The following is a 22,026-nucleotide window of genomic DNA, read 5'->3' on the forward strand; positions in this document are numbered from 1 at the left end:
TTCTTTCCTTTCTCTCTCTCTCCCTCTCTCTCTCTCTTTTTCTCTCTCTCTCTCTCTCTCTCTCTCCCTCTCTCTCCCTCTCTCTTTCCTTTCTCTCTCTCTCCCTCTCCCTCTCTCTCTCTCTTTTTCTTTCTATTCTCTCTCTCTTTTCTTTCTCTTTCTCTCTCTCTCTCCTCCTCCTCTTCCTTTCTCTCCTTCTCGTTCTCTCTCGTTTGTCTTGCTCTCCTGTCTTCCCTCTCTACCTTTTATTCTCTCTCTTCCCCTCTGTCTCACCCTCTGAATTGTTTCTGGACTCACCTTTTCTATAGTCTCTCTCTCTCTCTCTCTCTCTCTCTCTCTCTCTCCCCGAGTTCAGCACTGACACCTTTATACCCCCCCTCCCAGGGTGTTAACGATGAACGTACATCTGCCTGAAAAGTAACCCACAGAGCAGCGGAGAGCTGCTGAGACGCGGCCATGACTGCATTAACACTGTGTGATCAGGTGTGATGGGGGGGCTCTAGTGGTCACAAGAGCAAATGCATTATTACTATTATTGCCATTGCTAGTACACCCTCACTGGCCACTTTATCAGAAACCTTGTAGCTCCACTTTGCACTTTTCTGCTGTGCTGAGAGTGGACCACCCAAATAAAATCAGCTTCTGGGGGGGGGGGGGGGGGGGGGGGGGGGGCAGAAACTGATCAATAAAGAATGGGGGGGCTGATTGATATAATCAAATGAGGAGTCTGCAATAAAGTGGACAGTGAGGGGAGGGTTACGGGGTGGTATTTTGCCTTGCTCTTAACACAAAGTGGTCCCTTAACCGATCCATCTCTACCGACTGCACCTGTAACACCACCACAGCACCACCAGCACACCACCAGCACACCACCTCCTGAGCCAGGCTAGCACTGTACGCTCTAACTGTGCGTTGTGTTTTACTCAGGTGGACAAGAGGAATACGTCCTGTCCTACGAGCCGGTGTGTCAGCAAGAAGGTGAGAGATGTGGTCTGTCTACCGAACTAGTGAAGAACATCCAATCAGCCATAACATTAAAACCAGAACATCAGGCAGGTCTTGTTTTGTGGAGTGTTCCTGGTATGCAGTGGTCAGTATCTGCCTACCTACCAGAGTGCTCCGAGGAAGGACAACATTGGGTCATGGGTGCTCGAGCCTCACTTCAGGGCCACCTTCAGAGGTCTTGTTGAGTCCTTGAGGGGTCAGAGCTGTTTTACTGGCTACGTGATATTAGATGGGTGGTTTTAATGTTATGGCTGATCTGTGTAGGAAAATGCTCATGGACCTTCACTAGCTCTAATGCTCTGATGTAGATGTCCCCTTACTGTTGGTTTGCTTTTCGCTGTGTACAGTGAACTACACTCGTCAGTGATCATTCTCGGCCCGATGAAGGACAGAGTCAACGATGACCTGATATCAGAGTTCCCCGACAATTTGGCTCCTGTGTTCCTCGTGAGTATCTGCAGGTTCAGCTAAACTGGCCCTGAGTCGCTGTGGATGCCTCATCAGACAGCTGAGACCCGGGTCTGGCAGGTCATAGAACAGATGTGTTTAACGAGCTTTGGGCAGAATGGACATAGCTTTGCTATAGTTAGCCTGTTGAGCTCTTTAGTCATGCTCCTGCTCCGTCGGTGCCAGTCTATTCATAGGCATGTTATGATTGATGCCCATTAACACCTTAAACCCTGGACATAGGCCCGCACTTCAGTTCTTCACCCTCATAACTGCAGTACTTTCATAATTGACATAATTGACCAGTTTCAGGACCCTAAAATAGAACCTTGCGGGATTCCTCATCAGTTTTTCGGTCTAAATACAATTCAGACAGTTTTCGAATGAAAAGACAAAAGTATTGGGACACCTGCTCGTTAATTGTTTCTTTTCCTAAATCAAGGGTGTGTTAAATGATCACCACCCCAACTCATCCCACAAGTATTCTATGGAGCTCCATCATCCATCATTGCAGAGAACACAGTCCTTCGCTGCTCCACAGCTCAATGCTGGGGGGCTTTATACCCCTCTACTAGCCCACACCTGGCATTATTAGGCAGCATGGTGCCAATAGGTTCATGCTGCTTATCTGCTCCAGAGAGTCCTATTTATTCTATTGGCAGTACTTCTTCTCTACAGGACTAGACAAGCTGTGCCAGCGACGGGTGCAACTTTCTGTAGCTGAGTGCATTCATTAGAAGGGGTGTCCACAAATATTTGGACATATAGTGTAGTTAGAGGTTAAACTAGAGATCATCACACGCTGCTGTACAGACACATACAGCTCCGGAAACAATGAAGAGACCACCCTACATGATCAGTTTCTCTGGTTTTGCTGTTTATAGGTAGTGTGTTTAGAGAAATTAACATTAGCAATGTATTTCATAAACCATGGACAACATTTCCTCTAAATTCCAAATAAAAATATTAATATTTTGAGCATTTATTTATTTATTTATTTGCAGAAATGCCAACTGCTCTAAAACAACTGCTCAAATAATGCAAATGTATTATTATAATAATTATAATGCACAGACTTTATTATTATATAATATTATATATAATATTATATAATATAATATAATAATAATGTAAGAAGTTATTATTCAGATTTAAACACAGTGCTAATATCTGAACTTTGAGAGCATTCAGAAATCACTATGGTGAAATAATAACCTTGACGGCCAATCACAGCTGTCATATCTCAGCGGAGAAGCCTGAGAAAGTGAGATCGGCACAACCTGGTGAGGGCTAAGCCACCCCTGCTTGGTTCTGTGACGCTGAGGCCTGAGTTTTGTCCCCTTTCGCAGATACGACCCGGCCGAAGAGGGACTACGAGGTGGACGGCCGAGATTACCACTTTGTGGTGTCTCGAGAGCAGATGGAGAGAGATATTCAGGACCATAAGTTCATCGAGGCGGGCCAGTACAACAACCACCTGTATGGCACCAGCGTGCAGTCTGTGCGCGAGGTGGCTGAAAAAGTGAGAGCCCAGCACTCAGCAGTGCTGTGTATTCATCTGTCTGTATATACTGCTATATTTATATTTAAACATATATATATATGGACGCTGTCATGCTAAAACCTCTTATCTGCCGGTTCTTCTCCTCAGGGCAAACACTGCATTCTAGATGTATCAGGCAATGCCATCAAGAGACTGCAGGTTGCTCAGCTCTATCCCATTGCTATCTTCATCAAACCAAAATCAGTGGAGAACATCATGTGAGTAGCGTCCCCGCACACAGACACACACACACACACACACACTAACAGGTTTCATTGGCCCTGTACTGGTTAATCCCAGTGTGTAGTTTAATAGAATGGCATTACTGTTATTACCATAATAATAGAAACCTCATCATCGTACTACAAAGCCGCTATAGCGCTGACCCAGTATCTCATTCACGTATGAACCATACGGTAATTCCATGAGCCTGTGATGATAGTCTGTATGTGTGTGTGTGTGTGTGTGTGTGTGTTTCAGGGAGATGAATAGGAGACTGACGGAGGAGCAGGGAAGGAAAACGTACGACAGAGCCATGAAGCTGGAGCAGGAATTCACAGAGCACTTCACAGGTGAGCCAGCTTAATGCCACTCCTCCCTCTAGTGGACGTTTGTGGAATAACAATAATAAAAAAAAATTAAAAACTAGGGCCGGTGCTCTATTGCTGCAAAACCTTGTATTGTCAATGCAAAAAGGTTTCACATTAATATTTAGGTCATTCTGGAGCATTTCTGTTGGTCCATTCATCATGAAATTTAACACAATGCAAAAAACTGTTGCTAAATTTTGCTTTTGTAAAAAACAAAAAAATTGAAATAACACAAATACAAGGATGTTTTGTTTCCAACTGCAGTAATATTAAAAAAATACAGATTTTAAGATTGTTCTTTGGTGTTTGGTGTCATTTTAAATGTGTAATATGTGATTTTGTGTCTTTATGTGTGTCGCAGCCATTGTCCAGGGAGATACCTTGGAGGAAATCTATGATCAAGTCAAACAGATCATCGAGGAGCAGTCTGGTCCATACATCTGGGTACTATCCAAGGAGAAGCTATGAACAGCTGCGAGCTCCATTCTTCCCCCCCAACTTACTTTGTGTGTTTTATTTATTAAATCCTTCTTTTTTTTCCTTAAAAACTTCCTTTTAAAAATCCCTGATCCTTCAGTCTCCGCCCTTTCCCCTCCCCTCCAATCCCAGTCTCACGATCTCATCTTTCTGAAGTCATGAACGGCACCTGTGAGAGACACCCACGACAGTAACTTACTGTACAGTAGGTGTTCCACAGGGGTGGGTATTAGGCCCTCTTCTGATCTTCTGATCTCCACTGCTTCCAGCGCAGAGGTGGGTGGAGTGGGGTGGGGTGGCTTGGATGATGTCAGACCAGCATCCATTAACGGGCCTTTGAAAAAAACGGTACAGTTCCTTAATGTTTAAGGGAGGTTACTTTCTACGGAAGAAGGAATATAAAGACTGAGCTGGATGGATCGCGTTTCTTTCTTTCCGTCGTTTTTTCTTTTCTCTCTTTTGTTTTTTGTCCTCGTGTTGAGATGTTGATACAGAGGTTCTCAGGCATCGGAAATCATAAAATAGAGAAGATTTAAAAATCACAAAAAGCAAAACTTTGCACGTTATAGCTTTAAGAGCATGTGTTCTTTGACTTTCTGACCTTTTATTTTGTTTGTTTGTTTGTTTGTTTTTGTTTCGTTTTCCTTGTCGCTCCTTTCCACCCTAGGTTTCAGTACATTTATCATAGTAGTTGATCATGTTTCTCTTTTTCTTTTATTATTCTGACTGTTGGCGCTCATATTTCGCTCTTCGTTAACTGTCCATGTTAGGGAGCCTTTTTTTTTTCCTCCGTTTGTTCGTTTATTGGTTTATTTTGATCACGTCGACGTCGGTTTTTCGGAACCTGTGATCAGTGTCTTACGTAAAAGAACTGCATTTTCAATACTTTTGATTTTACATGTAGGAGAATCTGCCATTTGTAAGGAACTGCCATTTACGAGATGTCCGTGCACATCTCGCGGCTTCAATTGCCAACGCGTACGTGAACGAAAAACTTATTGTACAATGAAATCTTAACAGATATTTAACCCTCCATGAACTGCCTATTTTGTTATAATAAAAGTCTATATTGAACTCTACTTAAGCACTACTACTACGGGAGTTATTTTCTTTACATTGTAAGACGTATATAAGAACAAGGAATTTTGCAGAGACTCTTATAATATGGATATATATATATATATTTTTCCTTCATTTCTTTCACCACCTTTGTCATTTATTTTTTTTCAATACTGAACAGTGCAGCGAACCACAGTCTGTGTCTGAATGAAGACGTAACACGCCCAGCCAACATGGATCAGGTGGGGCTCAAACGGGTGGAACGTGGGCCAGGTAGGCGTGGGCCCTGTCGTTACAGCCCTCTCTAGTCTCACACGGGTTCCGTCTAGACCCGCAAAACATGGGGCCCCATGTTTAACGCCTCCTCGCTCCATCTCTGACCCCATATGTGGTTGCCAGTTGGGCTACCCGTACAGGCCCCACTTGGACATGTTCGCTGGGTGGGAGGTTGGCAGTCGTGCAGGTATTTTGAGTGAAATCACACCTAGCGCTCCTCTGGCAGCTAGCTAGCTTGCGCTCTCTCTCTCTCTCTCTCTCTCTCTCTCTCTCTCTCTTTTTCTCTCTCTCACTTGCTCGCTCGCTCACTCTCTCTCTGTCCTTTCCTCTCTGCCTCCATCTGAGCTCTTATCTGCTCATATGTGCTCCATTTCTTTTTGTTTGTTTGTTTGTTTGTTCTGTGCGGAAGACAGTAGTGCCTGGTCCCTCGCCAACCCCCCCCCCACTCCCCACTCCCCACACCCTCCTCCTCCTCCTCCACTCCAGCCGCCGAGAGTTTGAGCAGGAAGAAACGCTGGTTGCGAAATTTCGGGCGACTTGCAAGCTCCATTAGAGACTCCTCCTTCTCTAAACCCGTCCAGGAGAGGGCGCCCTGCCCAACCCGCCTGCTGCCTGCCTGCTCGCTCGCTCACTCACTCACTCACTCACTCACTCACTCACTCTTCTCATGACATGATTGTTTTATATACTTGAGACTGCTTGTTCTGGCACCTCACCACCTCTGCTTTTTAGGGACACTTTGGGACTGAAGAGACAAAAACAGATACATGTAAATAACCTGATCAGATTCATTCCATTGATCAAAACAAGGAGAACCCAAGGAGAACCCGAGGGGAACCCGAGGGGAACGGCTGATTCAACAAATAAAACAAACTGTTTCTCATACAGCTCCGTGTTGGCGTGAGTGTTCCTTTACGAGGAGAAGGAGAAGGTGAGCACTGTGGATTTAGGGGGATTCCACTGATCCACTGGTTAAGCTGGGCACAGTGTAATTCATACTGGTTTGGTGTGTGACACAGGAGTACCTGCCGGGTTCGAAGGCAGATTTCCTATCAGATGCTTCAGAAAAACATAAGACGGGTTCACCTGAGCAAAGACCTTCGCCCTCTCTGCTCCCCGGGCTCTGCAGCCATGGCTGGCTCACAGTCACTGGTGTTATACTGGTGTGTGTGTGTGTTCTCTCTATGTGTGTCCAACATAAATATGCTAAATATGGACAAAATTTGTGCACAAATTTTGAAAAGTTGGTGCTTTGCCCTTTCGCAGTAGACTGTACAAACTGGGGGTCCAGGCATGCTCACTGGTGTAGTGCGGTGGGCCTGTCCACTCCACGCTCTACTCCCCACCACAGAACACGAAAATGATTCATAATAATTATGCACCCCAGGTATGAGCAGAATACTCCCCAGCCCGTCTACACCCATCTGAAGGTGTAGGTGTCCAGGGGTTCTTTAAGGGATTCCATAGAGGAAACGCTTCTGGCTTCGTAGAGAACCATAGCAGTGGCAACCACGAAGCCCAGAGTCGACTCTGAATCGGTTCATTTGAAACGCACATGGTCATACATATCTCATATCTGATGCCAAAACTGGGCCCACCCTCCCAGACCTTTTTTTTTTTTTTTTTGCATGGGGGCTCTGTGGTTAGAGCTCCAGGCTATTAATGACAAGGTTGTGGGTTCGATACCCATGCTCAGCAAGCTGCCACTGTTGGGTCCTTGAACAAGTCCCTTGACACTCTCTGCTCCCGGGTGCTGGAGTTGGCTGCCCACCGCTCTGGGTGTGTATGTGCTCACTGCCCCTAGTTTACTTGTGTGTGTGTTCACTACCACAGACTGGTCAAATGCAGGGGGGGCACATTTCGCTTTACATAGTATAGTACAGTGATAAGTACCTGCACCGTTACCCTTTTTTTTACCTTTTAAATCATGGTAGGGCTGGGCGATATGGTAAAAATACTATATCACGATATTTAAATACTTTATCAATATTTATCACAATAATTCAGATCCTCTCCTGTACTGAATACAGTGATTTATACTCTATAACATCTGCTGCTCTTTATCTAATGAACCCAGTCTAATTACACTGTTAGTAATGAAACCTGCAGCTGATCAGTGTTTATTAAGCACTAACAGTCTCCTCCATATTCATAGACAAGAATATTGTAAACACAATTTATCATGATATGATAAAATATCGTCATATTGCCCAGCTCTAAATGAAAGGATCTCAGAAAAAAAGGCCCAGGTCAGCTGGTTGGGATCATTTTGTGATGTTTCCTTTCTTTCAGTTGTTCTTAAGGCAGTGGTGGTTGTTGTTTTGACCACTCATGGCCACCAGAGGTCACTGCGGTGCGATGAATCAGACATGTCAGAAGATGGAATATTTTTTCTATTGATTTATTTGTGAAGACACACACCCCCCCACGGCGATAGGCAGGGTTGAAGAGGGCCTTGCTCAGGCCCCAACAGCTTGCTGAGCCCGGGTATCGAACCAACAACCCTGCCATCATCAGTAGCCCGGAGCTCTAACCGCTGACCCACCAACTCTTACCGTCTCTGTTATAAACAAGGTTCTTTACAGACCCGAAAGAAGTTGTTCTATGGCATCGCTCGAAGAACCCTTGGAGCATGTGGAATGTGTAGTATAGCGTGATGGTTCTACAGCGTGACCTCAGCTGTTTGGCTGAACCTTTAACTTGGCTGCCTTTAATGACAGCTCGGGACGTTTTGATGGGACGGTACGTGATACTGTCTCTTTAAGTACAGTGGGGATATTTCTCACACCTGTCCCGTCTAGGATTAGTAGGGCTGAAGTCTAATATACTGCTATACCTTCATCAACAGTGGAGAAAGTGGGCAGCTGGGGATTTCAAATGATGTTAGAAATTGAGATAACCGAGGTTTTGCTCCATTAGCAAATCATTTTATTCATGAATAAGTATTGAACACACGTGGGCTGGCTGAATGGGCCCTCAAATATATAAGGAAGGTCTCTCAGAGGGTTCCACTATCATTACAATTAAAAAGCCCCGTTGGAGAACCAGCGGTCTCCAATCTCCCACCCGGAAAGCTGGCATTTCCACAGGTTTCAACTCCAAACTTTTAACTAACGCTCCCCACCCAGCCACTCAAGAACTTCCGAAGGCCGTAATCAATCAGTTGGGTCAGGTCAGGTGGATTTTAGGAATATCTACCCTGAGGAAGTTCTCCAGGAGCAAGGTTGGAGACCACAGTCAACTGTGTGTGAGCAGGAAAGGCCTGTTTAGCAGTCAATGGTGTAACTCTAAGGCTGCTGAAGTTCGTGGGTCATTATCTGATCTGTACGTCTGCATAACTGCATCTGAAGGAACTTCTGGATTTACTCCAAACTCAGCCAGAGTTGAATCCACAGTTTATTTTTCAGATCTTTCATATCATCCAGAGGTTTGGTTGTTTTCCCTGATTTGACTGCAACACCACTAAAACGTCATTATTCTATTTCTACATCTGAACAAATGGGATATGGGAGTCCCAGTTCCCAACCCTAGTGATGGATCCACTGGGACACACACACACACACACACACACACCCCCCTTCTAATCTACCAGTTCCTATATATGTGACCATTAACAGGGCCGGGCTTCCCAAATGCATCTTAGCACAAAGATGGTCCTTGCTGGGTCAAGCGAGCACTGATCACACTGACGCTCTCTCTAAACCAGTCAAGACCATCACAACGCGAACATGCGTTTGGGAACCCGGGCCCAGATCAGTTCAATGGCAACCATCAGAAGTGATCCAGTGGACCTTTGACCGAACGGCTTGGACGGCCCGGCCAGCTCTAAACACACCTGCGCCAGGTATGCAGCTTCAGGTGTGTTGGGATCTGGGACAGAAGGAACACTGGGAATGGACATGGTCACTAACAGGGGTGTACAAATGGATCAGTGCGGTCGCATGAGTGCATGAGTGCAAGTCTTTCAGTTTGGACACTGTCCAGATGGTCTTTGATGGTCAAGGTGGTGGAAAAGCTGGTCAGCCAGGGAAAAATGAACCCTATGCTGGTTGATTACACTGGTTAACCAGCTTAGCTCTTGACCCAAAGAGCATTGAGTGGACCAAGCTGGACAAAGCTGGACCAAGCTGTCTGCTCAACCACCTTAACCATTACAAACTGGCCAGGTTGGGGTTGAGGTTGGGGTTGGGGTTGGGGTTGAGGTCCCCCCAGCTTCTCCAGTCCCAAGTCCACTCAGGCTCACTTCCTGTCCTTTATCTGCCGGCTGGCCTCCCTCATGCCCTCCTTCACCTCCTTAACGAACGTGTCCCTCAGTCTGGACGCAGCCTGGGCCGCATCCGCCGCGCTCTGCGGCCTCTTCCTCGCCTCCTCCCTCAAGTGTCTGGCCGTGTTGGAGTCCAGCAGCCTGGCTGAGGCCTCCTTCCCCAACAGCTGACCTTTAGTGATGGCGAAGGCGGTGAGCTGCGCCGCCCTCCGGATGGCTCTGGACTCGGCCAGCCGCTCTATCAGCTGGGCCTTGTTGATCAGGGCGAACAGGAGCCTCTGCAGGACCATCCTGGAGATCATCCAACAAACACCGACGCTGTAACTCCTGCATTTATTCAGATGTTATATAAGAAGTGACGCGCTGTCCTACCTGGAGGCGCTCAAGGTCCAGCAGCGGGGGCTCGGTCAGCAGTACGCATGTTCACCCTGTTTTCTTCGGGGGTTCAGCGGATGCGAGTTGGAGCCTTTGCTGCCACCTACAGAGCGGAGGTTTAATAACAGCGACCGATCACCACTGAAAGAATCGGCTCATTCGAACCGGTCGAACCGATTCAGGCGTCCAAATGTATCGAATATTTCATTTTAATGAAATAATTGAAATACAACGAGCATTTGTATATAAAAACAGAATAAAAAAGTATTTCAGTTATAATTTAAATAGATGAAAGATTCGTTAATGAACCGGTTGCTTTGAATCAGTTTGAATCAGAATCAGTATCTTCAATAAACCAGAATAATCGAACTGATGCAAAAAATATTTTCTTAGCATTTATAATGTTAACATATATATCGAAATTCATTCAATAAAATACATTTAAATCATAACTCAACAGAATGAAAAAGTATTTCAGTTATAATTGAAATAGATGAAAAATTGGTGAATGAATCGGTTGTTTGAATCAGTTTGAATCAGTGAACTAATCCAAGCGATGCAATCGAAAAGAATCAATATTATAAGCTTATGCATTGAAATAATGACGTATTTTCACAATTACGATATAAAACACTTAATAAACGATAGTAATATATATATATATATATTACTATCGTTTATTAAGTGTTTTATTAAGTGTTTTAATAGTATATATATATATATACTATATACTCTATGTATACCATGTGTAGTTACACACACGTATATATATATATTCTTTTCGATTGCATCGCTTGGATCAGTTCACTGATTCAAACTGATTCAAACAACCGATTCATTCACCAATTTTTCATCTATTTCAATTATAACTGAAATACTTTTTTGTATTTATATCCAAAACTTACTTCATATGAGTTATGATTTAAATGTATTTATTGAATTATTTTCGATATATATGTTAACATTATAAATGCTAAGAAAAGAGAGATTTTTTTGCATCAGTTCAATTAGTTTCTGATTCAAACTGATTCAAAGCAACCGATTCATTAACGAATCTTTCATCTATTTAAATTATAACTGAAATGCTTGTATATAAGTGATTATAGATAAAAGTGACTTTATGGTATTTGATTCAGTTTATTTGATTATTCGGATTTTAAACAACCGATTAATTTACGAATATTTTATTGAATATTCATTTATAACTAAAATGCAACGAGTATATAACACTGATTGAATATATATTTTAGTGTTTTATAACTAAATGGTAATCCTTTTGGATAGAATTGTGAAAATCAAAATTATTATTACAAAATCTTACGCTCATGATATTGATTCTTTTCGATTGCATCGCTACGATCCGATTACTGATTCAAACGTTTCAAAACAACCGATTCATTTGCGAATCTTTCCTCTATTTATATTATAACTGAATGTGTCTATATGTTTATATGTTTATATAAGTGTGTATATATAAAATATGTTTTGTAAAAATGATAAATGATTATTACAAATCTTAAACTAATAAAAGACAGCTTGATTCTGTTGCATCAGTTCGAACAATTTATTGAAGATAATGGATTCAAAACAACCGATTCATTTATAAGTGTTTTGTTTAATTTAAAGTATAATTTAAATACATCAAGTATTTATCTTACATTTATTTTAATACATTTTCATAGTGTTTTATGACTTTAAATCTATTTTATTTGCATTAAAATAAGTGTTAACATTATAAATTATTACTATTTTACTATTATTACTATATCCAACTATATATAAACCAGTAATAAAAAGCAGTAGTGCTAATGTTAGGTCATTAGGGCACTTGATTAACATGAAACAAGCTAAATAATAATAATAAAAAAAAAGTCTTGATGTCTTTAAAATTGTATAATAGGTCAGAGGTATAAACCCACACATGTCAGGCCTGTATAAACCCCAGCTAATGTCAACCATGTCAGCTGACACTGTAACTGATACAACAGTCCAGTACTTTTTTTGGCACTGCTTCCAGTGATCCTCCAAACTGACCTCTCTGATATCAACGAAAGTCAGCAAAGAGCACCTCGAGGATCACGTTATCAGAGTCCCTGGTGTCTGACAGACATTCTGGCTCTTCATTTTGCAGGAAACAAATAGGCTTCAGAATTTATTGAGGGACCTTCGCAATAAAGCTTCTGGTGTTGACCAATCATACATCCAGGCCCAGACCATCTAGGAAGCGGACGTAGTGGTGGCTATGGATTCTGTGAATTAGACTGAACTACATAATGAGTGACTGTGCACGCAACGTAAGCTGACGATTCATTAGCAGGTCCTAGATAAGGTGGCCTACTCCTTCTACTCAGTGAGGACTTCATGAGCTAGTGTGTTCCTGGACAGATACTCTATCTGCTCGAAACAGTCCAAGCCTGACGCTGCTGCTAGTCTTCCAGGGTATGAGTGTGTGTCCATGTGTGTACGATGCAGTCAGGCCGGGGGATTGCATCATCTCCAGCACCCCTCAGTGCTGTGCTACTTTGGTAGAAAGGGGTCTGCTGTACGTTGGAAGGCCCAAAATGTCTGAGTTTATAGGCCGAATACTTGAAGATAGCTTGTCCAATGAACAGTTACACTACCCAGGTTATACAGTTAAAAGCTGATCATGCAAGATGTTTGGATTAGCTAGTCTAGCTAACAAGTACACTTTATGTCCAAATGTTTGTGGACACCCCTTCTCATGGTTCTCAAGGTATTTAGCTTTTTTAAGTTGCACCCATTGCTGACCCAGATGTGCATGCATACACACACTAGTCTTTAGTCCTTGTCGAGAAGTACTGCCAATAGAGTAGGACTCTCAGGAGCACATAAACCCAACATGAACCTATTGACACCTTCCTGCCCAATGCCAGACGTGGGCTAGAGGGCTGTAAACCCCCGTCCCAGCATTGAGCTGTGGAGCAGTCGAAGAACCGTGTTCTCTGGAATGATGGTGGAGCTCCATCCAGTACTTTGGGGAGTTGGGGACGATGAGGTGGGGTGGTGATCATCATCATCCAACATCCTGACTTCACTGACACTCTTGTCGCTGAATGCAATCAAATCCTCACAGCAATGCTCCTCCAAAAAAAGAGTAGAAAGCCTTCTTCTACCCTGGACAGTAGAGACAGTTACTCCAACAAAAGCAGCATCAACTCTTTTTAATAGCCTTGATTTTGAAAGAAAGTATAAAAAAAAATGAGCAGGTGTCCAAATACTTTAGTCCATATGGTGTAGATTAGCTGGTTTGGTCATTTTGAGGTGGTGGCACATCTCATGGCTCAGATCGGCTCAGAAGAAAAGCTATAGCTAGCTATACGTAATGGCCTGGCCTTTTTTCCCATAGGTTACGTCTGGCAACTCCAGTTCTGTTCAAGACATTTAAGCGTGCACGGATTTACACATGCATTTTTGGACAATGCTAATTAGCATGCATTAGCCTCCATTACTTGTTAGCTTAATTAGCCTTGTAGCTTGTTATTATCACTGTAACCTCTAAGGACTTTTAATACCTCTAAGCTTTTCAAAAGGATTCTCCCAGCCTGAGCCGGGCAAAAGTGGCCCCACTGATTGTTGTCTTAGCCCCAAATACCTCCCAGCATTATAAAAGCCACTGCCCTGGACGGACGAGGGGCGTGTAACCCAAGCGGTGTGCGCTATTGTGTTTGAGAGGTGAGGGAGGTCATACGAACACACGTGTACTTTGAAACCCTTCAGCTAGGAATCACTGTCACTGTGTTCTTTCTTAAATATCGTTGCACAACCTCTAGCTGACCTTCACAGCCGCACTGTGTGAGGTTCTCACGGTGGGGTGGGTTTACTGCTTGTTTACTAAACTCGGCTCGCACAGATACAAGCAACAGTAAAGAGATGAAATCCTCCATCATGTACTACTCAAGGATTACATGAGATTTCGGTATTAGTGGCCAAATCCGTGGAATGCTGTGATTAGTGGCTGTGGCTGTGTGTGAGTGTGAACGGTACTGGATTTGTGTCCTTGTTTTAATTAGGGTTCTGTGTTTCCCAACACATAGGCATACAGCGTTTAAGATAGTGGGAATAGATCCTATAATTAAAAAAATCATTTAAATGCATTATATGAAATTCCACCTGAGGCTGTATCTCAATACACAACCCACTGCAGTGTTTCTCAACCCCCTCTTTGAGGCCCACCAGGCAGGTCCAAGCCATTTAAAACAATGACCTCCTGCTAGAACTTGTTTATCTATGAGTATTTTATGCATTCTGCATTCTATGGACAAAAGTATTGGGACACCTGCTCGTTCATTATTACTTCTAAAATCAAGGGCATTAAAAAGAGTCGATCCTGCTTTTGTTGGAGTGTCTGTCTGAACTGTCTGTACTGTCCAGGGAAGAAGGCTTTCGACTAGATTTTGGAGGAGCATTGCTGTGAGGATTTGACTGCATTCAGCGACAAGCTCATTAGTGAGGTCAGGATGTTAGATGATCAAGAAGTATTGGACAGAGCACTCCAGTACTTTTGTGGTTCTGCTCCATAGCTCAATGCTGGGGGTCTATATACCCCTCTAGCCCACGCCTGGCATTAGGCAGCATGGTGTCATAAGGTCCATGTTTATCGGCTCCAGAGAGTCCTATTCTATTGGCAGTACTTCTCTACAGGGACTAGACGAGCTGTGTGTTTGTGTGTTCACGGGTGCAGCTTAAAGTACCTGAATGCATTCATTAGAGAGGGGGTGTCCACAAACATTTGACCATTTAGTGTATTTCAGCTAAATTTAAATAATATAGAACAATGCTGCAGTTGATTGCAGTTGTTGCAGGGGACTGCACCCACAGGCCTAGGCCTCCAGAGCTGTGTGGCACAATAAAAACGATGGACATTACAGTGCACATCAATGGCCGATAGACAGTGACAGTGTTTTAGCCTAGGCCTAGACTAGTCTATTCCTTTGAATAGAGAATCCCCATTAAGGGTACTGTGTAGATGAAGACTAGGCCTAATCCCTGTGTGGGAAAATGAGCCGTAATTACATGTACTGCACACATATACACAAACATAGTAAGAAGACCTGAGTGTATTCACATATTCAAGCATTCAAGCCAACAGAAGGGAAGACCATCATAGCCGGGCTTTGGATATGTGTTGGTTGGGTCACTATACAGTACATTCAAAATGTATCTGGACACGCCTTCCACATACAGCATGTATAAACTCTATAGAACTTCAAGAGGGTAGAAAGGCCCCCAGTGCTGGGCTCTGGAGCAGAGGAGCTGTGTTGTCCGGAGTGATGGAGCTCTATCCACTAGCAGAGGCTAGTACTGGTACCCTTGATTTGAGTAAGCATCAAATGTACTGGATCTGTGAGATGTTCCACACAGCCCGAAAGCTCTCTGACCAACTAGGACACAGGTCAGTTCATCCTAACGTAGCAGGAAGAGCCTCAGATAAAGTAATCTCTCCAAGGTTTCTCTCAATCTCAGAGTTTACAGAAGATCCCAGTGAACGTTTATATAATCCTATCAACGTGACCTTCGGGGCTCTCAGAATGTGAAGCAACAATATTTTATCTCCTTACATTTCAGGACACCTGGAGCTCATAAAAGTGCGGCCTGAGCCAAAAGAAATGAAATCAATCCGTTAAATAATGAGCAGAATATCACCTTCTGAAATGGAGCCTAGCAGCTAGTTCAGTCCCAGCGGCAGGCCTGGAGGTTCTCTCTGGAGAAACGCTGTGGCTGGATCAGTCTACATGCAGTAATGCATGTCCTGTATTCTGCTTCTCCATTTTTGTGGTCTTCTTCAGTTTAGGGGAGGAAAGAGGACACTGGGGATATGCAGTCATCCGTCCCATGCCCATCTGGAACCTACCTAGCCCATGTTCCACCCATGTGAACCTCACTCAAGCATCTATGGCTTGAGAGGAACCCAAAAATCTCCAAAAATCATTTGTAAAATGTAATTGATAGAAATAAAATTACAAATGTGAGTCCAAACCTCGCATTTATTACTACTTTAAATGCGTAGAAATAGTATCAGGAGCAGAACATCAGCTGCAGATGATCAGAACATGCTTAGATAGGTTTCTGGAGGAGTCTGGTCTGCTCTTAATTGACAGTTGAAGTGAGCGGTGAAGAAGATCAGCATGTTCAGATCCAGAGAGCTTTCTGAGGCCTTCAGAAAGAAGGTTGTTGAGGCAGAGGAGTCTGTGAAAGGGTTTATAAAGATCTCAGAACTGTTAGAAATCAGCCGTTCCACCGGCTGCTACATCATTTACAAGTGAAAAAACTGACCAACATGGCCAGGTCAGACCGTCCTAGCACGTTCAGATCCAGAGAGCTCTTTGAGGCCTTCAGAAAGAAGGTTGGAGTCTGGGACGAGGTTTATAAAGATCTCAGTACTGTTAGAAATCAGCCGTTTTACTGTCCGACTAATCATCTACAAGTGAAAAACTGACCAACATGGCCAGGTCAGACCGTCCTAGCACGTTCAGATCCAGAGAGCTCTCTGAGGCCTTCAGAAAGAAGGTTGGAGTCTGGGAAGGGGTTTATAAAGATCTCAGAGCTGTTAGAAATCAGCCGTTTTACTGTCCGACTAAACATCTACAAGTGGAACAACTGACCAAAATGGCCAGATCAGACCGTCCTAGCAGGTTCAGATCCAGAGAGCTCTCTGAGGCCTTCAGAAAGAAGGTTGGAGTCTGGGAAGGGGTTTATAAAGATCTCAGTACTGTTAGAAATCAGCCGTTCCACCATCTGACTAATCATCTACAAGTGGAACAACTAACCAAAATGGCCAGATCAGACCGTCCTAGAAAGTTCAGGCCAGGAGCAGAACCACAAAATCAGTAAGGAAGTCTCCAATAATGCTAAAATCTCACCATGGGATCAGAGACTCTAATATTTGTACCAGAAAAGATGTTACAAATGTGGTGCCCAGTTAGGAAATACTCAACCCCATGACATTTCCCTTCTGCTGATGTGGGTGTACTTCTGTACTTCTGAGGGATGAATTCCTCATTATCATGACCATTTGTCACCGATCTCGGGAATGACTGTAATGACTCATTGGCCTCAAGCCATGTTTAGTTTTTGTGACTTGCTGATGTGCTTTCTGACTCTCTGTGACTCACTATTATCCATAAACTCAGAGTCAGTAAAGTCCGCAAAGCTAATAGCATAACAATAGCAGCGGCTTTCTTGAGGCCTTCATTTCTCCGTATTTTAGTCCATGTTTAGTCCATGTTTATGGTCAACAGTGAGTCATACAGTGTCAGAAAACACACAAGCAAGTCTATCAGAGATTACTGAACACCTCGCCCATTGCTTAGCTAAATTAGCATAGTGGCTGCTATCTGTAAAATAAGGCCAAATCCAGGCCTAAATTCAGGCCTACCATGCGCTTTAGCTTATAGTTAGGACCACTTTGCTTTAATGGTGGTGAGATTAGCATTGAGAGGAAACTGAGGTTGGACAGCTGACACTGAGGAGCACAGTTGAGGCCAAGAGAGAGTGTGTATATGTATCTCTCTCTAACTCTCGCGTCTCTCTCTCGCTCTGTGTGTGTGTGTGTGTGTGTGTGTGGGAGACACTGATAAGCAGCTGTTCTCAGAAAGTGCAGCTCACAGTTTGGGCTGGGAGAGGATGCACAGCACTGATACTGTTCAGAAGAAAGGCGGGAAGGAAGCGCTGCGTGGGTCTATCTTTGTGAATGATTATTCGCTTAACCACAGGGATTAGGCCTAGTCCAGTCCTGAAGGTGGTGAATCTCCATTCAGAATGTTGTACCCATACAGAATTCACATTTAAATAAGTTGGCGTGCATGCCATATAGTTTAATATACATGTCCAAATGTTTGTGGACACCCCTTCAGCCTTTACGTTGCTCCCATTCCTGACACAGATGTGCAATCTGTCTAGACTCTGTAGAGAAGAGCACTGCCGGTACAATAGGACTCTCTGGAGCAGAAAAACAAACCCAGAAGGAACCTATGGGCACCAATCTACCTAATCCCAGGGTAAAGCCCCCCAGCATTGGGCTGTAAAGCAGTGGGAGAACTGTGTTCTCTGGAATGATGGATGATGGTGCTCCATCCAATACTTTTGGGATGGGAGTTGGGGATGAGGTAAGGTGGTGATCATCCATCCAACACCATGGCCTTACTAACTTCTCTTGCCGCCGAATGCAATCAAAATCTCACAGCAGTGCTCCTCCTCCAAAATCTAGTAAAAAAGCCTTCCTCCCTGGACAGTAGAAAACAGTCACTCCAACAAAAGCAGGAGAAACTCTTTTTAATAGCCTTGATTTCAGAAGAAACAATGAATGAGCAGCTGTCCCAATACTTTTGTCAATTATAAAGAGGCAAATTATAATAGAAGCCAAAATGGGCAGTTGCTGAAGTATGTGCATTGTAATTGTGTCTTGAGTCATTAGCATATTAGCTAGCCGCTAGATGCGACCTATGCTGTGTTTCATTTGCATAACATAAGTGTGCGGCCCTGAAACCGTGGCCTTGGAAGGCACCTCGGCCCCCCGGCTGAAGGTTGCGATGTTTTTTCCTTGTGTCTGCTCCGTCTCCAAACAGGTTGTGGTGTCTGTGGTTGGACCTCTAAAAAAGCAAGCCAAGCACCAGCTACAAAAACACAGCAGCCTGGCTCACATCCGCCTGTCTGCCTGTGCCGTACACAATGCAGTACCGCACTCACACACACATAGCCTGAACCCACACTCAGAAGCCTTAGCTTATGTGTGCTACTCTTACCTGACTTACCTGCCCATATTTACATTTACATTACCATTGAAGGCCTTCAGCAGACGCTCGTCTCCAGAGCGTCTCCAGGGCTTCACTTGTTTACTCAGGAAATACCCTTAGCTAGTTTGTAGAGTCCAAAAGATGCCTCTAATCTCAGACGCAAAATACACTCCACTCTGCCCAAGGACTCTCGGAAGAGGTGGGTCTTCAGTCTGGGTTTGAAGACAGCGAGCGACCAGGGGGCGTTCGTTCCACCACGTCGGTGCCGGGACAGAAAAGGGTCCTAAAGGATGGCCCAGAACAAGCTCCTGCTGAGCTGAAGTGAAGGACAGTAGGCCTATAGAGCCCTACAGAACTGCAGAGGAACGTAAGTCCTTTTTCAGCCTGATATGAAACTGAGTAAAAAGAAAAAGTCGAGGACTGTAGCAGAACTGAACACAACCCGAAAAAAGACAGAACTAGGAAGTGGAACTGAGTAAAAGGAGGGGTTTTAGCAGAAGTGCAAATATTATATTATAAACTATGTTTTGAGGTTTTAGGCACCTGAGCAGTAGAAACTCCACATCCCATCAGAGGTCAGGTCAGAACTTCTCAAAGATCTTGGGAGCTGGTCTGAAGAACAGAGCTCGGTTCCTCCAGGTTTCTCCTGGACGCCCCCCTCCCGGTCCAGCCAACACAGCATGGAGGGGGTTCTCAATTCCAGCAGCAGCAGCACCATCATTAAGCCCTGATTTACCAACCCAGGTGTTGGATGATCTCTAAAGTGCATTCCACTGTTCCAGGGCTGTTCTACATGGTTGCTATGGTATTCCAGGTGGCTTCCATGGTGTTGCTGGCTGGCTGGCAGGCTGGTTGGTAATCAGTGGCTGTGGTATCCCAGGTGGCTTCCATGGTGTTGCTGGCTGGCTGGCAGGCTGGTTGGTAATCAGTGGCTGTGGTATCCCAGGTGGCTTCCATGGTGTTGCTGGCTGGCTGGCTGGCAGGCTGGTTGGTAATCAGTGGCTGTGGTATCCCAGGTGGCTTCCATGGTGTTGCTGGCTGGCTGGCAGGCTGGTTGGTAATCAGTGGCTGTGGTATCCCAGGTGGCTTCCATGGTGTTGCTGGCTGGCTGGCTGGCAGGCTGGTTGGTAATCAGTGGCTGTGGTATCCCAGGTGGCTTCCATGGTGTTGCTGGCTGGCTGGCTGGCAGGCTGGTTGGTAATCAGTGGCTGTGGTATCCCAGGTGGCTTCCATGGTGTTGCTGGCTGGCTGGCTGGCAGGCTGGTTGGTAATCAGTGGCTGTGGTATCCCAGGTGGCTTCCATGGTGTTGCTGGCTGGCTGGCAGGCTGGTTGGTAATCAGTGGCTGTGGTATCCCAGGTGGCTTCCATGGTGTTGCTGGCTGGCTGGCTGGCAGGCTGGTTGGTAATCAGTGGCTGTGGTATCCCAGGTGGCTTCCATGGTGTTGCTGGCTGGCTGGCAGGCTGGTTGGTAATCAGTGGCTGTGGTATCCCAGGTGGCTTCCATGGTGTTGCTGGCTGGCTGGCTGGCAGGCTGGTTGGTAATCAGTGGCTGTGGTATCCCAGGTGGCTTCCATGGTGTTGCTGGCTGGCTGGCTGGCAGGCTGGTTGGTAATCAGTGGCTGTGGTATCCCAGGTGGCTTCCATGGTGTTGCTGGCTGGCTGGCTGACTGGTTGGTAATCAGTGGCTGTGGTATCCCAGGTGGCTTCCATGGTGTTGCTGGCTGGCTGGCTGACTGGTTGGTAATTAGTGGCTGTGGTATCCCAGGTGGCTTCCATGGTGTTGCTGGCTGGCTGGCAGGCTGGTTGGTAATCAGTGGCTGTGGAATCCCAGGTGGCTTCCATGGTGTTGCTGGCTGGCTGGCTGACTGGTTGGTAATCAGTGGCTGTGGTATCCCAGGTGGCTTCCATGGTGTTGCTGGCTGGCTGGCAGGCTGGTTGGTAATCAGTGGCTGTGGAATCCCAGGTGGCTTCCATGGTGTTGCTGGCTGGCTGGCTGACTGGTTGGTAATCAGTGGCTGTGGTATCCCAGGTGGCTTCCATGGTGTTGCTGGCTGGCTGGCAGGCTGGTTGGTAATCAGTGGCTGTGGTATCCCAGGTGGCTTCCATGGTGTTGCTGGCTGGCTGGCAGGCTGGTTGGTAATCAGTGGCTGTGGAATCCCAGGTGGCTTCCATGGTGTTGCTGGCTGGCTGGCTGGCTGGTTGGTGATCAGTGGCTGTGGTATCCTAGGTGTCTGCTGTGGTGTTTCTAAGCAGTTGCTGGTTGGTTGCTGTGGTGTTCCAAATGGTTGCTATGGCGTTGCTAGGTGGACGCTAGATGAGTGCTACAGCGGGACAAGGTGATTGCTATGGTATTTTTAGGCAGTTGACATGACGTTGCTTTGTCATTGCTTCGGTATACCAGGTGTTTGCTTTGGTGTCTCAGGTGGCTGCTCAGGTATCGGCAAGTGGTCGCTGTGGTACTTAATGCTGAGTGTATTTGTATCATTGTTACAGTTGAAGGATGACAGAATATTTGCATCCCATTCTTTCCTTAACTAATAATTTGCCGGGTCAAATAAAATGTTAAATAAATATAATATAATATAATATCCAATACATTCAAAAGAACACTCACACATGTTTATCATCTGTGAGATCTGTGAGTGTGAAGAACCTTTAAAAGACCCCAACCAGCTTTCTCTTGATGCAAAGGGTCTTTATTATTTTAAAGCTCACATCACTATTACAGAAACGTGCCTTTATGGAACCAAAAGAGGTTCTCCTATGGCATCAATGGCTCCTATGGCTCAAAGAAGCTTGTGTAGCACCGTTATGTTTGATAATCGTGGTACATTAAAAGAAGAAGAGAAAAAGAGGTGCAGTTGTAAGCGTCCTGGTTGCGGTTCTACATGCGTTCACAGGGCTTTTGTTTGGAAGGGAGAAGTCCCTGTCAGTGCAGAACCAGCAGAGAGAGAGATTAGCCAGGGAGAGGGCCGAGCTTCCTGGCTTCCACTGCACACAAGCTGCAATTAAGACACAGACGTATGGCCATGTGAACGGATGGGGGGATTATGTGTAGGGGTGGGTGGGTGTGTGTGTGTATGTGTGGAAATAAGTGTTTTCGTCTTCAGCGTGTAATTACAGTATTTGGTTGCAGCCAGTGTGTGTGTGTGTGTGTGTGTGTGTGTGTGTGTGAAAACCGAGAATAAAAACTGTTTATGTTACTGCTGACAAGTTAAGGATTAAGGACACATACC

The 22,026-nt window shown here is 44.9% G+C and overlaps 2 protein-coding genes across 2 annotated transcripts in view; one reads left to right on the forward strand and one right to left on the reverse strand.

The window, feature by feature from the left end:
* Positions 1-6,284, forward strand: part of dlg1b (discs large MAGUK scaffold protein 1b) — a 137,104-nt gene extending 130,820 nt beyond the window's left edge. Inside the window, 8 exon segments of the mRNA XM_072669294.1 lie at positions 928-978; positions 1,353-1,364; positions 1,367-1,429; positions 1,432-1,452; positions 2,802-2,974; positions 3,104-3,213; positions 3,476-3,567; positions 3,947-6,284. Of these exon segments, the coding sequence (XP_072525395.1) occupies positions 928-978; positions 1,353-1,364; positions 1,367-1,429; positions 1,432-1,452; positions 2,802-2,974; positions 3,104-3,213; positions 3,476-3,567; positions 3,947-4,053 (629 nt within the window). The 3' untranslated portion in view covers positions 4,054-6,284.
* A 2,018-nt stretch (positions 6,285-8,302) lies between these two features.
* On the reverse strand, positions 8,303-10,124 carry LOC140546130 (protein NCBP2AS2-like). The gene is made up of 2 exons (XM_072669293.1): positions 10,034-10,124; positions 8,303-9,952 (listed from the first exon to the last, which is right to left on the reverse strand). The coding sequence occupies exon 2, from the start codon at positions 9,949-9,951 to the stop codon at positions 9,637-9,639; it is 315 nt and encodes a 104-aa protein (XP_072525394.1). The 5' UTR covers position 9,952; positions 10,034-10,124; the 3' UTR covers positions 8,303-9,636.
* Between the last annotated feature and the right edge of the window lie 11,902 nt (positions 10,125-22,026).

This window comes from Salminus brasiliensis, chromosome 23 (genome assembly GCF_030463535.1).
Source record: "Salminus brasiliensis chromosome 23, fSalBra1.hap2, whole genome shotgun sequence".
Taxonomy (NCBI): Eukaryota; Metazoa; Chordata; class Actinopteri; order Characiformes; family Bryconidae; genus Salminus; species Salminus brasiliensis.